Below are 13,529 nucleotides of genomic sequence, written 5' to 3'. Positions count from 1 at the left end.
TAAAGCACCCACAGAGGAGCAGAGAGCCAAGCTGTTCAGTAGGTGACACATAAACAAAGCTGGGGCTGCCCCCCACAACGTGTCCACTCTGCCCAGTGCCATATTATAAAAACTTTCCAAACTCATCCAGAGTACACATGTAGGTGTAAAACAATGTCCTTTAAGTTTCAGCCAGAGCATAAAAGTAAATTGAAGGAATCCTTTGATCCCAAACTAAAAGAAAGAACTAGAAAAGTTTAAAAGCCCTTGTGGGTTAATGTTCTTTTGAATGAACGCCTGGTATTGCTGCTGCTTTAAGGCTCATGCTGCCATCTAGTGGACAGAGAAAAAGTGTTCAGCTGATTCACTGAATTAGAATTTTCGTACTTGCTATTCTTTTTTTTTTTTTTTTAAGATTTATTTATTTATTTTATGTATATGAATACACCGAGCTGTCCTCAGACACACCAGAAGAGGGCATCAGATCCATTTACAGATGGCTATGAGCCACCATGTGGTTGCTGGGAATTGAACTCGGGACCTCTGGAAGAGCAGTCAGTGCTCTTAACCACTGAACCATTTCTCCAGCCCACGTACTTGCTATTCTTGAGTAGAAAAAAAACCAACTCGATGTGAAGGACTAAATTAAAGAGCTGGGAGTGGTGATCATACCTTTAATCCTTCATTTTGGGAGGAAAGACAAGCATATTCTTGTGGGTGAGGCCATTCTGGTCCACAGTGCATATCACACAGGCCAATCAGAAGAGTTGCTTTACCAAATCGTACATGTTTTGTGATAGATCATACTTGTGCAGCTTATAATTTTTCGCCTAACAGACTTAACAGTTAGATTTCATGACGCAGCTTGGATAAGATGAGAACATGAGAAAGCAGCTGTGGTAACTGGAACCGTGCGCAGTATGATTCGGGCCTGAGCTTGAGCCTGAGATCTGTGTACTGAGTATGTGACCCGAGAGGTGTTCATTTTCCTCTATGAGCTTCATGTCCCCAACTGGTTATGGGAACAGTGGTGATCAGTGCAAATGGCAGGGCCCTTAGAACAAGAAAGAGAATGTGTTTGAAAGTGGGTGCCACTGCTCAGTGTTGGGACAAGTGAACATTCTAATCATACTTGAGTTTTTCTTTGTGTGTTTAAATGCCCTAGAGCACCTTTCTGGTCTGCATCTGTAGTACTAGTCAGGACCCTGTGGGAAGCTGGACTAACCTTTCCACACATCTCCACACAGACGTGATATGCTGTCAGGGAGAATGCTGGTCGTCTTCAGTGCTTCCTGTGCACAGAAATGTGAGGAACACTGTGCAGGCCTCCTGGGCAGCTCATGATAAGTCTGAAGAGAGAAGTGTGTGTACACAAGCTAAGTCAGCATTTATCAGCGTGCCACACGGGAGGTGTGCAGAGCAAAGTGAAAATCCTCCTGAGGTGGCCTTTCCAGAAAACCTTATAGAGAAGTGAAAGTTCAGCAGATCTGTCAGCAGGAGCACAAAGACAAGAGGTCTGAGTGAGCAGTAGTCACAGGACACAAGCAGGCCAGTCATTCTCTTCCTCTCAGAACACTTGTCCCAAAGGGCTGTGGCCTGAGTTTGAATCACGGACATATATAGGTACTCTAAAACATGGTTTGCTTTGGTTTCTGGTACTGTCGATAGAACTAGGGCCTAGAGGATGATGAGCCTAGGATGTACCTAGGCTACACCAGCAGTTCCAGAGTAGGCCTTTTTTAAAACTTGAATCCAGCCATCTCAAAGTAAGAGTTCCATAACCCCTTGCTTCCTGCTCCTCTGTGGGAGCACCTGTGAAGAGGATAGGGATCCATTTGGTTTATATCACTGTCCAAATGATCTCTAACTGTGCTGCTCCCAGAAGCCCTGATTATATATGTACAGCTTCAGCCTCAGGGTCCATCCCCCATAACACCTGAGAGAAGAAACCATTGTCTGAATACAGATAACAGTGCCATTGAGGTGTACTTTCTGGTGTAGTTTGCACTTTCCCTCAGCATCCTTACCTAGAATCAAAGTCACTGTAGTCAGAGGAAGAAGCAACCATTGGTAAGAGGACAAGACCCATGAGAGTTAGCATGGTAGTCACTGTGAGATCGTAAAAGCAAAGTTGTGTGTTGGGTTGTGATGGCTCATGCCTGTCGTCCCGGTGCTCCATATGGAGACAGGAGGACCACAAGCACAGGGCTGTCCTGAGCTACATAGAAAGACCTTGTTTTATCACACACCCCTCTCAGCAAAATTAGAAGCAAAGTTTCTGAGTTTCAAGCTTCAGAAATTCTTTGAAGCTGTGCTCTATCTACTGTTGAAAATAGTGCCCTCGCTCGTTTCCGCCTGTCTATATAAAGTGTTTGGCATCTTTTCAATTGTAGATTTCTCATATTGGGAAGCTGAGAGATTTTCTCCTGGAACACAGGAAGGAGTACATTAATGCCTACAGGTAAGCGAGTTCTTATTTCTATGACTTTGGTGTCTACATTGCTTTCTGTTGTACAGTCTGTTCCTCTTTTGTCCTCATTTTTTACTAACTCAGAATTGTAATGGGAAAGGTCCGTGTCCCAGTTTGCTTTCTGTTGCTGTGATAACACCATGCCAAAAGCGACTTGGGAAGGAACAGGTTAATTTCATCTTATACTTCCATATCAAGGTCTATGATTAAGGGAAGTCAGGACAGGACCCTAAGCAGGATCCTGGAGGCAGGAAATGATGCATAGGCTAGAGGAACACAGGCTGCTGGCTTGCTTCTGTCCATCCTACTTTCTTGTACACCCTGGATACCACCAGGAAAGATACCACACCAGTCATCAGTGAAGAAAATGTCCTACAGCCTTGCCTCAGACAGTCTGGTGGTGGCATCTTCTCAGTTAAAGTTTTCTTCCCAAGTGACTCCAATTTCTGTCACATTGATAAACACTCAGTAGCATTTCAACTAGGCACTGGGAGGATATCCGCAGAGTGAAGCAGGACACCATGGCAGGTTTGTCCCAACACACTAGTCACATGGCACCAGAATGTTTTCTAGTCTCTGTGTCTCTGGGTTTTCTGCTTTGGAGCATTATTGTGAACCTATTTCCAGCCCTCCCTTGTGTCTGTTACTGGGTTATGCCTTTTTTTTTTTTTTTTTTTTTTTTTTTTTTTTTTTTTTTGGCCAGTTCTCTTTCTGATGGCATTCTCCTTCTTTTGACACTTAGAGACAGAAACCAATCCCCCTGGCTTGGCCTTTGTTTCTTATTGCACATCTCATGAGTGCTTTACTCAGCCCCTTATATGCTGTGGTTGCATTCCTCCTGGTGGTGATGTTTCTAGTCAGTAGCCATGTGCTTACATCACCATCTGAGTGGAGCCACCATGAAGATGCACTGCACTGGTACTGGCTCACCTTCCCCTCTTAAATCAAGCCTCCTAGATCCCTTTCGCCATAGTGCTCCAGCCTTGCCAGCCTTCCTGGAAGGCTCCAGGCTCCTCCTAACTGCAGGGCATGGCTAGATGAAGTGCTTCCTGTTTCCACAGGTCCCCCTTTCAGCTTTGCCCCTCAACTTTTATACCATATAGTATATGGAGAGCAGAGAAGAGTCCAAACATGCTGAGGCTTTAAACTGTGTTTTCTCATATGCCCCGCCCCAGACAGATCTCTCCTATTAGTGTTTATGTCTCCATCATGAACCTTTATAACCTGAATCACAGTATGTAATTATTTAATCAATTAATAGGTTTTTGTCACTTTGTAAATTATATGAGGTCAGAGACTGTATAGACCTCATTTATATTTCTATAATGCTTCAGCTGTATGTTGAACTTAATCATTATTTCTCAAATAATACATGAGTATCCCTCATAGCCCTGAGGCTCATGCCTAGCCACCCTTTCACATTGATGGGGTTTTGGCAACATCTTAAGAGATTTTGTTGCAACAGTGGGAGGAGTGCTACTGGCACCTGGCAGGTATGGGACAAAGGCATGCCAAGCATCCAGCAGTGCAAACATAGCTTTCTACAGCCAAAGGGCAGCTAGCATTGACCCAGAAGGGGTGCCTCAGCTTGACTGCTGACTCTCCACACATACGAGGATCTGTGAACACCTGCCCACGGTCTTCCTGCAATTCTAGATGCTTAGAGCACATCAGGGAGTAAGGTAGAAACCTGTCTCTTCCTTATAAAGCCTGCATGCTAGAGGATTGGCAAAGACTTTCTAGTGACAGGCGAAGGCAGAGGGAGCCATGGGGTGGTTGTGCTGGGACATTTCCAGTTTTTTATGTAGGACAGGCCCCTTGAGGCATCCTCCTAGTACATTCCTCTGAAGCTTGAACTCTCTGGCAAGATCATGTCCATCCTGCCTTCCCTCATTGTCCCTCCTTTCCATCGCTGCAGAGAACTTGACAGTCCCACTTGTGCCCTGTGTCCCTGTCCCCAATGCTTCCCATTGTTTTGACGGTTTGACTCTCTCCTTCCCTTCCACTCACATACTTACCTGCTTCCTCCCTCAGCCACTGCTTCATGTCTCTGCCAAACATCCGAGTCTGCCAACTTTGGAAAGGGGGTTAGCACCTCAGGCTTTGTGGGCCATGTGTACCTTCTGTCACATGTATTATTTGTGTGTTTGATTTATTACCTTTGAAACACAGAAAACATTCTTAGCTTCCAGATCACAGGAACCTGGACCTGAGGGCTGGGTTTGGCTGTAGTTTGCCAACCACTGGTGCATGCCCATCATCCTCATCATGTACTGTGCTGGAATCCGCCAAGAAGAGCTCCATTGCCTGCCTTCTCTGTTCTCTCAGGCTTATTCACTGACTTGCTCATCATCGACTCCAGTGGCTTCTTTCAATTATGTGTAAATGGAGTGACACAGAGCACACCTTCTAGTACACAAAACGCTCACTTATTCTATTATTTCTTTTTTATATTCTATTATGCTGAATTATCATAATTTGGTTATCCATTTGCATAAGAACCAGATGCTTCCAGGATGCACCAGTGACTGAGCACCTTCTGAAGTTCTCGTAAACACAAATATTCATAAACAGCTAGGAGAGGGGTTTCTAAGTCCTTCACATGGCAGATGTGTGTTTAGCCTTAAAACAAACTCCCAAGCCAAGGCCTAATGACTCAATGGGCAGTACTTCTGACTGTGGATTGGAATGTTCAAAATCAACTATGAAGCAGTTTTGCAAGGCAATTTTACACAGTCTGCCACAACAGAGTAGAGATGCCAGTGCTCCACAAGCCACACCAGCATCTGGTATGGACCATCTTTCGTTATAACCATTATTAGTATGAAATAGCATCTCATTGTACTTTATTATTTATTTGTTTATTTGTTTGTTTGTTATGTATACTTTATACAGCTTTCTGCCTGACTATATGCCTGCAGGCCAGAAGAGGGCACCAGATCCCATTACAGATGGTTGTGAGCCACCATGTGGTTGCTGGGAATTGAACTCTGGACCTCTGGAAGAGCAGACACTGGTTTTAACTTCTGAGCCATCTCTCCAGCTCATTGCACTTTAAATTAGCTCCTAGAATGTCTTACGCCCTTGGCTTCATTACAGTGGGGTTGTCCCTGGTGGTCTAAAGGGCATTGGATCCCACATCATAGAGGTGTTCAAGACCCAGAATGGCATAGTGTGTGTGCTTACTGGAATCGTCTTAAATGGCTGATGATATCCAGCATAGGGTCAATGCTCTTAAGATACTTCTTGCTGTAGCATATGGGAGGATAGAGAAGAACCCATGCACTGTCAATGAGGTCACAGTCCTCTTGCTCTGAAGTTCTGTGGAACCTCCTGTTAGAATGCACTGCAAATGCATAGGACTATCTTTTCACTTCCTCTGACTATGGCAGTGTTTGCTGCCTTATCCTTAACTTGCACCATAGAACTTTGCATGTTTTTTTGCCTCTTTTGTCTTATTTGTCTCTACTTCGCATTTGGAAAGTACCATAAATATTGTGTTAGTCTAATTTTCATCCATGGGGCAAATACCTGAGAAAGCAACTTAAACATAGAGATGATTTGTTTTATTTCCTGATTCCAGGTTTCAGGTCAAAGTCAGTTTGGTTTATTAGTGTAAGCCTGGTAAGGTAGAAAGTCATGACAGATAGCGTGGCAGGGCCAAGAACTGAGAGAAATGGGATAGCTTCCCTCTTCAAAGACATATCTACTGACATGCTCCCTCCACACAGGTACCACTTGTCAATAGCTCCTTGAAGCTGTTTGTGGACTGACTCATGACTCAGTGTTATCAGCTGGGGACCAGGCCTCCAACAGAGGCCTTTGAGGGCCATTTCATAGTCAGTCCTCTGTCCCCACACACTCAACCCTTGTTTGTCCATCTGTGAGGTACGTGCCACTCCTAAGTACTATGTATATATTGTTTCCTTTAGTCCTTGAATTCCCTCTCCTCATTTTTACTGAGTGCTGTGCAAGGTCAAAGACAGACATTTTGCTCCTTGTCACACAGGCAGACAGCACTGTAAATAGGCGGGGCACTACAGAATAAAAATAGAGCTCAGGGGTTTGGAAGACCCCATCTCATAAGGGAACATGTCCTTGGAGAAGTGACATTTGAGCTGAGGTATAAAGGAAAAGGAGTTACCTAGTGACCAAAAGAAGTGAAGGAATTGTGTGTGAGAGCCTGTACCAGCTGGCCCCTGGGGACAGTGACTTCCTACTGTGACAGAGTAGCAGTGCTGAGAGGAGCCTCCACTCAGTCCCCCCCTTGGCCTAAGGCACTGTACCGCCTGGACAGTGAAGTGCGAGTTTGCCCAGAACGTCCAGAATGCTTCTGGCCTGGAGTCTCAGACTCAACACGCAGGAACACTGTGGTGTAGGCGTTTGGACCTGCCCTGGCTGCAGTATGGTTCACTGTGGAACTCACTAAATCATCAGAATCTGGCCATGACATTATCACAAGCCTCTTTCTCAAGTGGTTGTCTGTCTATGTGAAACAAGTGTCTGTACTTCAGTCCTCTACTCAAAAAAAAGTCCTCTATGCAAAATGACAATAGTTTATATACATTCCTCAACAAAGAAACACATCCCAGGTGAATATAAGCAGTTCCTAACACGTCTCTCAAATTTAACAAGCAATTTTATGCTTTTAAATGTTTTGGTGTTTCGAAATATCCTGAGACATCATCCTGATGCAAAGTACTGTTTTAAAGTCTGCTGCTAACTGGCTGGTGAACACTAGATGGCAGTGTAAATTTTATTTCTGAAGGTGTGCCTCTGTATCAGGTACTAATTCTACAGGTCACTCACAATTGAGTCTGCAGTTGAGATTTTATAGACCTTTCATACAGGCATGGTCATTCCCGAGGCCTTCCAGGCTTCTTAGATGTGCATGAGCCCTGTGATTATTGCTGTCCTCTGATGGGATCCTGGATCACCTAGGAGATAAGCCTCTGGGTACTCGTGGGGAACTATCTGGATTAGGTTAACTGATGTGGAAAAATCGACCTCAGTTGTAGGCAGGACCCCTTCCATGGGCCAGGATTGGGAACTGTTTGAAATAGAAGAGCTGAGTGCCAGCTTTCATTGCTCTCTGCTTCCTGATTGGATGTACCATGATCATCTGCTTCTGGCTTTTGTTCTCTTCCCTTCCCTTTCATAATGGAACCTTGAACTGAGACCTAAATTCTTATGTTGCTTCTGTCACAGCAACAGAAAAAGAACTGAAGACAGGTTCCCCCCATAAAGCCTCACAGTACATGAAGAACAAGGATTCTTATATGCTCAGATTAAGCCGACTTTCCAGGAAAAGCTAAGACTATAAAGAACATTGTGCTAAGGCTTGACTATGTTGAATGTAACTGCAAACATGAGAAAATGTTGGCTGTTAAGCAAGATTTTGAATGAGTAAAAGATAAGAAGAGAAAGGGCAGAGAGGTCTAGTCTCAAGCCAATTTTGTTAGAAAGATAATAAAATCCTGAGGTTTCATTCGCATTAAAGTGTAAAGGCTCCTTGTTAATACTCCCGTGGCCTTGGAGAACAATCAGACCAGGTAGATGATGAGTGCTATGGAAGGTAGTCTGGCTCAGGCCACCCCTAGCAACTGTTGAGAGTCTGCAGAAGCCATCTTATCTCCAAACTTCAGTGTCTTACTTATGCTAGGTTGGGTCCTGCCCACTGCCTGTTTCTATACTGGCTGTTAGCTAAGGTCAGTTTTAAGTGTTTAAATGGTTGGAGATTAGATAAAAGAAGATAGCGTTTGCTACATTTGAAGTGATGTGAAATTCCAATTTCAGTCTGTTGGGAGAATGGTACCATTATAATGGAGTTTGAAGTTGATTGTGACAGAGGAAGAGACATAGCAAGTTTCCAGGGTTCCCAGAACTGCACAACTAACTGGAAACTCAGTTCAGCCCACCACAGCTCCTAGCTTATCTCTTCCCAGCCACAGTGGTAGTGAATGCTAGGGCTGGTGACCAGGGTGACCTTGGGGACTGGGGCTTCAGCTTGCCAGCTGTTCGGCAAGCACATCACTTGACCCCTTTGAGCAGCACATATGACAGTGTCTCTGAGGCTTCTCTACTCTTAACTGGCCCAGCATTTTATAGAAATTCGGTCTTCTCTGCTAGCCCTTAAACCCTAGTTCAACCTATCCTTGTCTGCTGGCTTTGAAATAGCAAGGGGCTTTGGGACCAGACACACTTCTGTCCACTTTGACTGAGTACCATTCAGTATGTACAACTCACTTTTCTATGCTGCTTTTCTTTCTGATGTAATGTGAGCCATGGTCTGTGAGGATTGAATGAGGTCTGTGTGAATTCCCTTGGTGAGTGATGATTAAGTTAACTCCACGTCCAGTGATGCCCTGACCATCAAACAAAGCCTGGGTTGGGGTAAACTAGGCCAATGGGCAGGGCTTAAGACTGTAGGTGAGCTGGTTATGATAGTATGGTTCTAAGCTAGACTCAGTCAGGTGAGCGCCACTGATCAGCCATAGTCTCTGGCTCCCAGCTAGCCTGACCAGGTCCCTTTGCTGAGAGAGAGTGGAGTAAAGGAACCTCAGCTGTCTGGGCAGCCAGTCTAGGCATGAGGGTGAGCTGGGAATTGGAGCTCGGTACATGTGCAGTTCCTTTGGCTGGAGTCCCACTCATGAGGGAAATTCCTGCTCCTCTCTTTGGATGGAGGAGGAGGGGAAAGCCAGTACACACAGAAGTGCCAGGACAGGGGAATAGGTGTCCCCATACTGTGTTGCCCATGAAGACGGGCAAGAATCCCTCATCCGCTCCCACCGAGTTCTCCTTCTCTAAGGTTGTAAACTGTTGCCAGCCTTTCAGCTTTACAGTCCCCTCCCAGTGCAACGTGCTGGCCTTGGCCTGCTTCTAGGAACATTTTATAAGCAGTGTAATCACAGAATTGAAAGAGTATGGGTTGAAATACTGCCTTCGGACCATGAGGCTTTGTTAGGTTGACATAATTAGGAAGCTATAATTTTTTCCAGAATGTAGAGCTCAGACTTTATTGACCCATTTAATTTTTTTAATAATGGCATTTTACTAGAGCAGAACAGCATGCAGCCTAGGCAGCCTCTGGCTGGATCTTAGAATGACCTTAATTAGAATAATTTCTCTACTCTGTACCTTTTCCATAATACCCTGGCAACAAAACAATGCCACTTGGGAAAATAACTTGGTTGGTTTCTGTTGTTACTAAAAGACTGACAACACTGTCAGTTTCCAGTGTCCAAGGTCAAGTAGGTCTATATAATGTATCTGTGGACTCCCCTCCTCCCTGAGTAATCAGTATTCTCAGATTAGCCTTTAGAATTCACTCTCACTGAGCTGGGCTCCTTAACTGGGAATATGGAGCCAGAGGATAGTAATCCAGTGTGTTTTGAACCAGTGTGGTATAGGTAACCTGGTAACGTCATATTCTTTCAGAAGCCAGCACCTTTCTCTGTCTGATTTGGGAACAGAAACATTTGAACAGAAACATTTCACTTCACTGTTCCCAGAAAAGCCATTCAGACTGCAGATTAGGGACATGTAACAACTTGCCCTCTCATCACCTGAAAGTAACCTCTCATCACCTGAAAGTAAGGAGTCACTTATTCAGACACCTGGGGAAGAACATTCCAGAAGGAGAACCAGGACTTGTATGGCCCATATGCAGCACGAATGGAAAGTGAAGGAGCAGAAGGCTGATGAGCCCAAGCCAAAGGGCTGGTGTAGGTGAAATGAGCCCAGAGCCTTGTTTCTCCTAACAGTCCTTGCTCTTAGAAGCCTTTGGAAGGTTTGTTCAGAGGACCTGACAGGATCCAAATCTTTGAGAGCATCCACATGGCTGGCATGCCAGAGCAGACGAGAGGGTGGGCAGAAGCAGCAGACTTAGAACCAACTTCAGCTGCAGACTGGGTGGGACATGGTGCTGGATAGAGTCTGGGCAGTGTTCTGAAGGTAAAGCCCACAGGATGTGTAGATGGCTCTGTAAACTCAGAGGGGCAAAGGGAGCTAGGATGCTGTCAGGGTTTGGGTCTGAGCAGCAGGAAGGAATGGACTCACTGCTGCACAGTCTGGAGAAAGCTGCTGGAGAGCCTGTCTGAAGAGGTGAGGCTCGGCTTCAGATCTAAACAGGAGTGGGGCTGCCTAGTGGATCATTAGCTGTGTCTGTCCGAGTTCAGTGACTTTCTCCTTTCACTGACTTGTGGTACTTCAGAGACCTCCCACCATTCTTTAAAGCTCCTCGTGTTCTTCAGGATCTTAGCTGCACAGAGCCTTTGCCCTGGTCCATCCTTCAGAGCACTGTGATGGTGCTGGAGATCCTGTCTTCAGAGCTTTGCTTCTTCTCTGCTGAGGGTACTTGCCCTCAGTTCCCAGTGCTTCCTGGGTTCCTCTTGTGTTCTGCTTCTTCTTGAGCACACAGACTCAGATCTCAGGGTCTGTTTAAGTTTTGCCTAAAATAGCTGTTCTGTTCCAGGCAGTTCTACATCCCTGGTTCTTCCTTTTCAAACCTCCTGCTATCACCTAAACCTTGCCATTCGTTTCCCTCCTTATGTCTGCCTCATTAAAATGGGAGCCTTTCTATTGTAGCCCAGGCTAGCCTTGAGCTCTCAGTCCTCCTATCTTCTCAGTCCTGGGTCCCAGGGGGTGGTTGTCACACCCAGCAGCTCCTTTCTGAAATTCAAGTTCTACAAAATTTTATCATGCTCCTACCCTTAATAAGTGCTGGGAAACCGAGAGACAAGAGAAGCTGGGCATACAGCTAGTTCTGTGGTAAACACTTGCTTATCATACATGAGACCCTGGTTCAGTCCCAGCATTAACTGGGGGAGAGGTGGGAACAAATAAACTGAATGTGGAGATGAGTAAGGCAGATTCTCAGCTCAAGGTCAGTAGCCCCAGGCCTGACCTCCCACCACTGTACGTGTGACATGTCACCTCATCTCCTCTTTATCACCCCAGCCTTTCCATTGGCTACAGAGTCCCTGACAGCTCGGGCAGTCACTAAGGTCAGCATTCCAACTGTCCTGCATTGCAGCTCTTCTCCTTCCACTGTTACCTGCTTCCACTGTTACTCTTGCTTCCTTCAGCCGTGCCTGCCTCTCAAGAGTTTGTAGATTCCTCCACCCCCATCCACTACACACACACACACACACACACACACACACACACACACACACACACTGATCTGAACTCTCCTGCCTCACTGACCATGGTGGCACACACCTGTAACCCCAGCACGTGGGAGGTGGAACCAGGAGGTTCAGAATTCCAAGGCCGTCTTCAGCTCCCTAGTGAGATTGAGGCAAGGTTGACGTACATGAGACCTGGTTCCAAAAAACAAAGAAGTATTCTAGGGATTGATGAAGTTTGAAACTCCAGAGTAGGCTGCCTTGGTCAGACTCCATCTCTGTTAGTAACTGACTGTGCAATCTTGGCAAGTCAGATAGCCTCTCTGTGCTGCAGTTGCTTCACTTGTAAAATGGGGATAAAATAGCACCTACCTGGAAGCTTTGAGAGTTACGTAGGTAAATGTACATAGCCTCCTGGATTAGAACAGTGGTCAGTGTCAGTATGTGTAAAGTCTTGCTAGCCATTGGCCTGTGCTGTGTGATACAACACATCTTTATGCACAGGCCTGCCATTGTCTCCTGCTTGATAGTTTATTGAAAGCTGGATCTATATTCAACTCCTGTGTGTAGCCTAGGCATTAACAATTTAATTTCATAATGTGTACTCCCCATACACATTATATGCCCAGTATATGCTCTAAAGTTGCTGTGAATCTAACATTCCTAGCAAAAACAAGGTTATAGTATTTAACTTTCCATGTCCTTCAGCATGTGACACAGTAAAGCATTTGCTATGGTTTTTTTTTTTTTTTTGTCACTTCTTCACCCTCAGCTTGTGACTGCTTCTATATAAAACTATAGTCAAGACAAGGTCAGTGATGTTTTGACCCTGAACTAGCTATTTCTTGATGTACCTGGCAACCAAGTCAGAAGGAAAAATATACTCCTTTAAGTTTCTGAGCCAGTAAATAAACTTGTCTTTTTCACTTTCTCCACCTTTCTCCTGAAGTTAATTGACCAGTTCAAACTTGTACCTCACTTAGTCGCCTCTAACTGAATCTACTATTTAGATGTAGTGACATCCACAACACAGGCTTTTTTTTTTTTTACATAGTAAAGGAAAGAAAACTTGAAGTTTAGATATGCAGATCCCATGAGAATAGTTTGTAATTATTTACAAGATGTTTAATCTTTTCAGAATAGTAATGGTTTTGTTATTGTAACTTCAGTTGTGGCCTTGATAACTTTAGCCTGCTCTGTTTCAGATGCACACTGTGTATCCCATGCTCTTAAAACACAGTGAAGCAGCAGAGTGGGGGAACCCTCTTGTAAGCACTCCCCACATGTAAGGCCCTAACTTTGGCCGGCAGCTTTGGCTCAGTACCATTGTCTCCTTCCCTCAAGCCTGGGCCTGTATCCTGGGTGAGATGTCTGTTTATACACCCGACCCGCATCCTAGACGTTTCCGTTGCTTCCATACCCAAACAGTCTGTATTACCCTTCAAAATCTCTCACATCTGTCACTTCAACCCCTCAAAGACACTGTCTGTACCGAGCCTAATTCTCTTGGACAATGGCAGTGGTTGCTCCACTGTGATTGGAACACCCAAGGTTAGGATTCTTCAGTAGTGAGGCAGTCTGCTATGGAGAAACCATGCAGAGTACAAATGGCTCTGTTTATAATCCTCCAGGGGTTATCCTGCTGGTGAAGCCAGCACGGGGAGTGGAGGGCGGAGTGTCTGTGTTTGAGTTTTAAGTAAGTGCTCACTGTAACACTACCTTAAAAGGAATGGTGCATGGTGCAGCCATGTGTGAGGCACATCATGTGCTGCCCTACCTTGGGTGCCTGGTTGACATAGGACCAGCCTAACTTTTCCTTTCCTTACTTCACTCACATGTGTCCAGGTATGGAGTAGATGCTATCTATATGTTCACTCAAACCATCACCCACAGGGTGGGGGATTGTATCTGTTCTTTGTCTCCATCCTGTCAGGACATTGCCTTATATTCTG

General features: G+C 45.1%; 1 protein-coding gene across 3 annotated transcripts in view; it reads left to right on the top strand.

Annotated features, from left to right (window-relative positions):
* Positions 1–13,529, top strand: part of Stx18 (syntaxin 18) — a 92,676-nt gene that overhangs the window by 52,398 nt on the left and 26,749 nt on the right. For all 3 annotated transcript variants that reach the window (XM_063273356.1, NM_001012151.1, XM_063273357.1), the window contains 1 exon segment: positions 2,373–2,440. In XM_063273356.1, coding sequence (XP_063129426.1) covers positions 2,373–2,440 — 68 coding nt within the window.

This window comes from Rattus norvegicus, chromosome 14, assembly GCF_036323735.1.
Source record: "Rattus norvegicus strain BN/NHsdMcwi chromosome 14, GRCr8, whole genome shotgun sequence".
Taxonomy (NCBI): domain Eukaryota; kingdom Metazoa; phylum Chordata; class Mammalia; order Rodentia; family Muridae; genus Rattus; species Rattus norvegicus.
The sequence above is the reverse complement of the archived record's forward strand: the minus strand, read 5'-3'. Positions and strand labels throughout refer to the sequence as shown.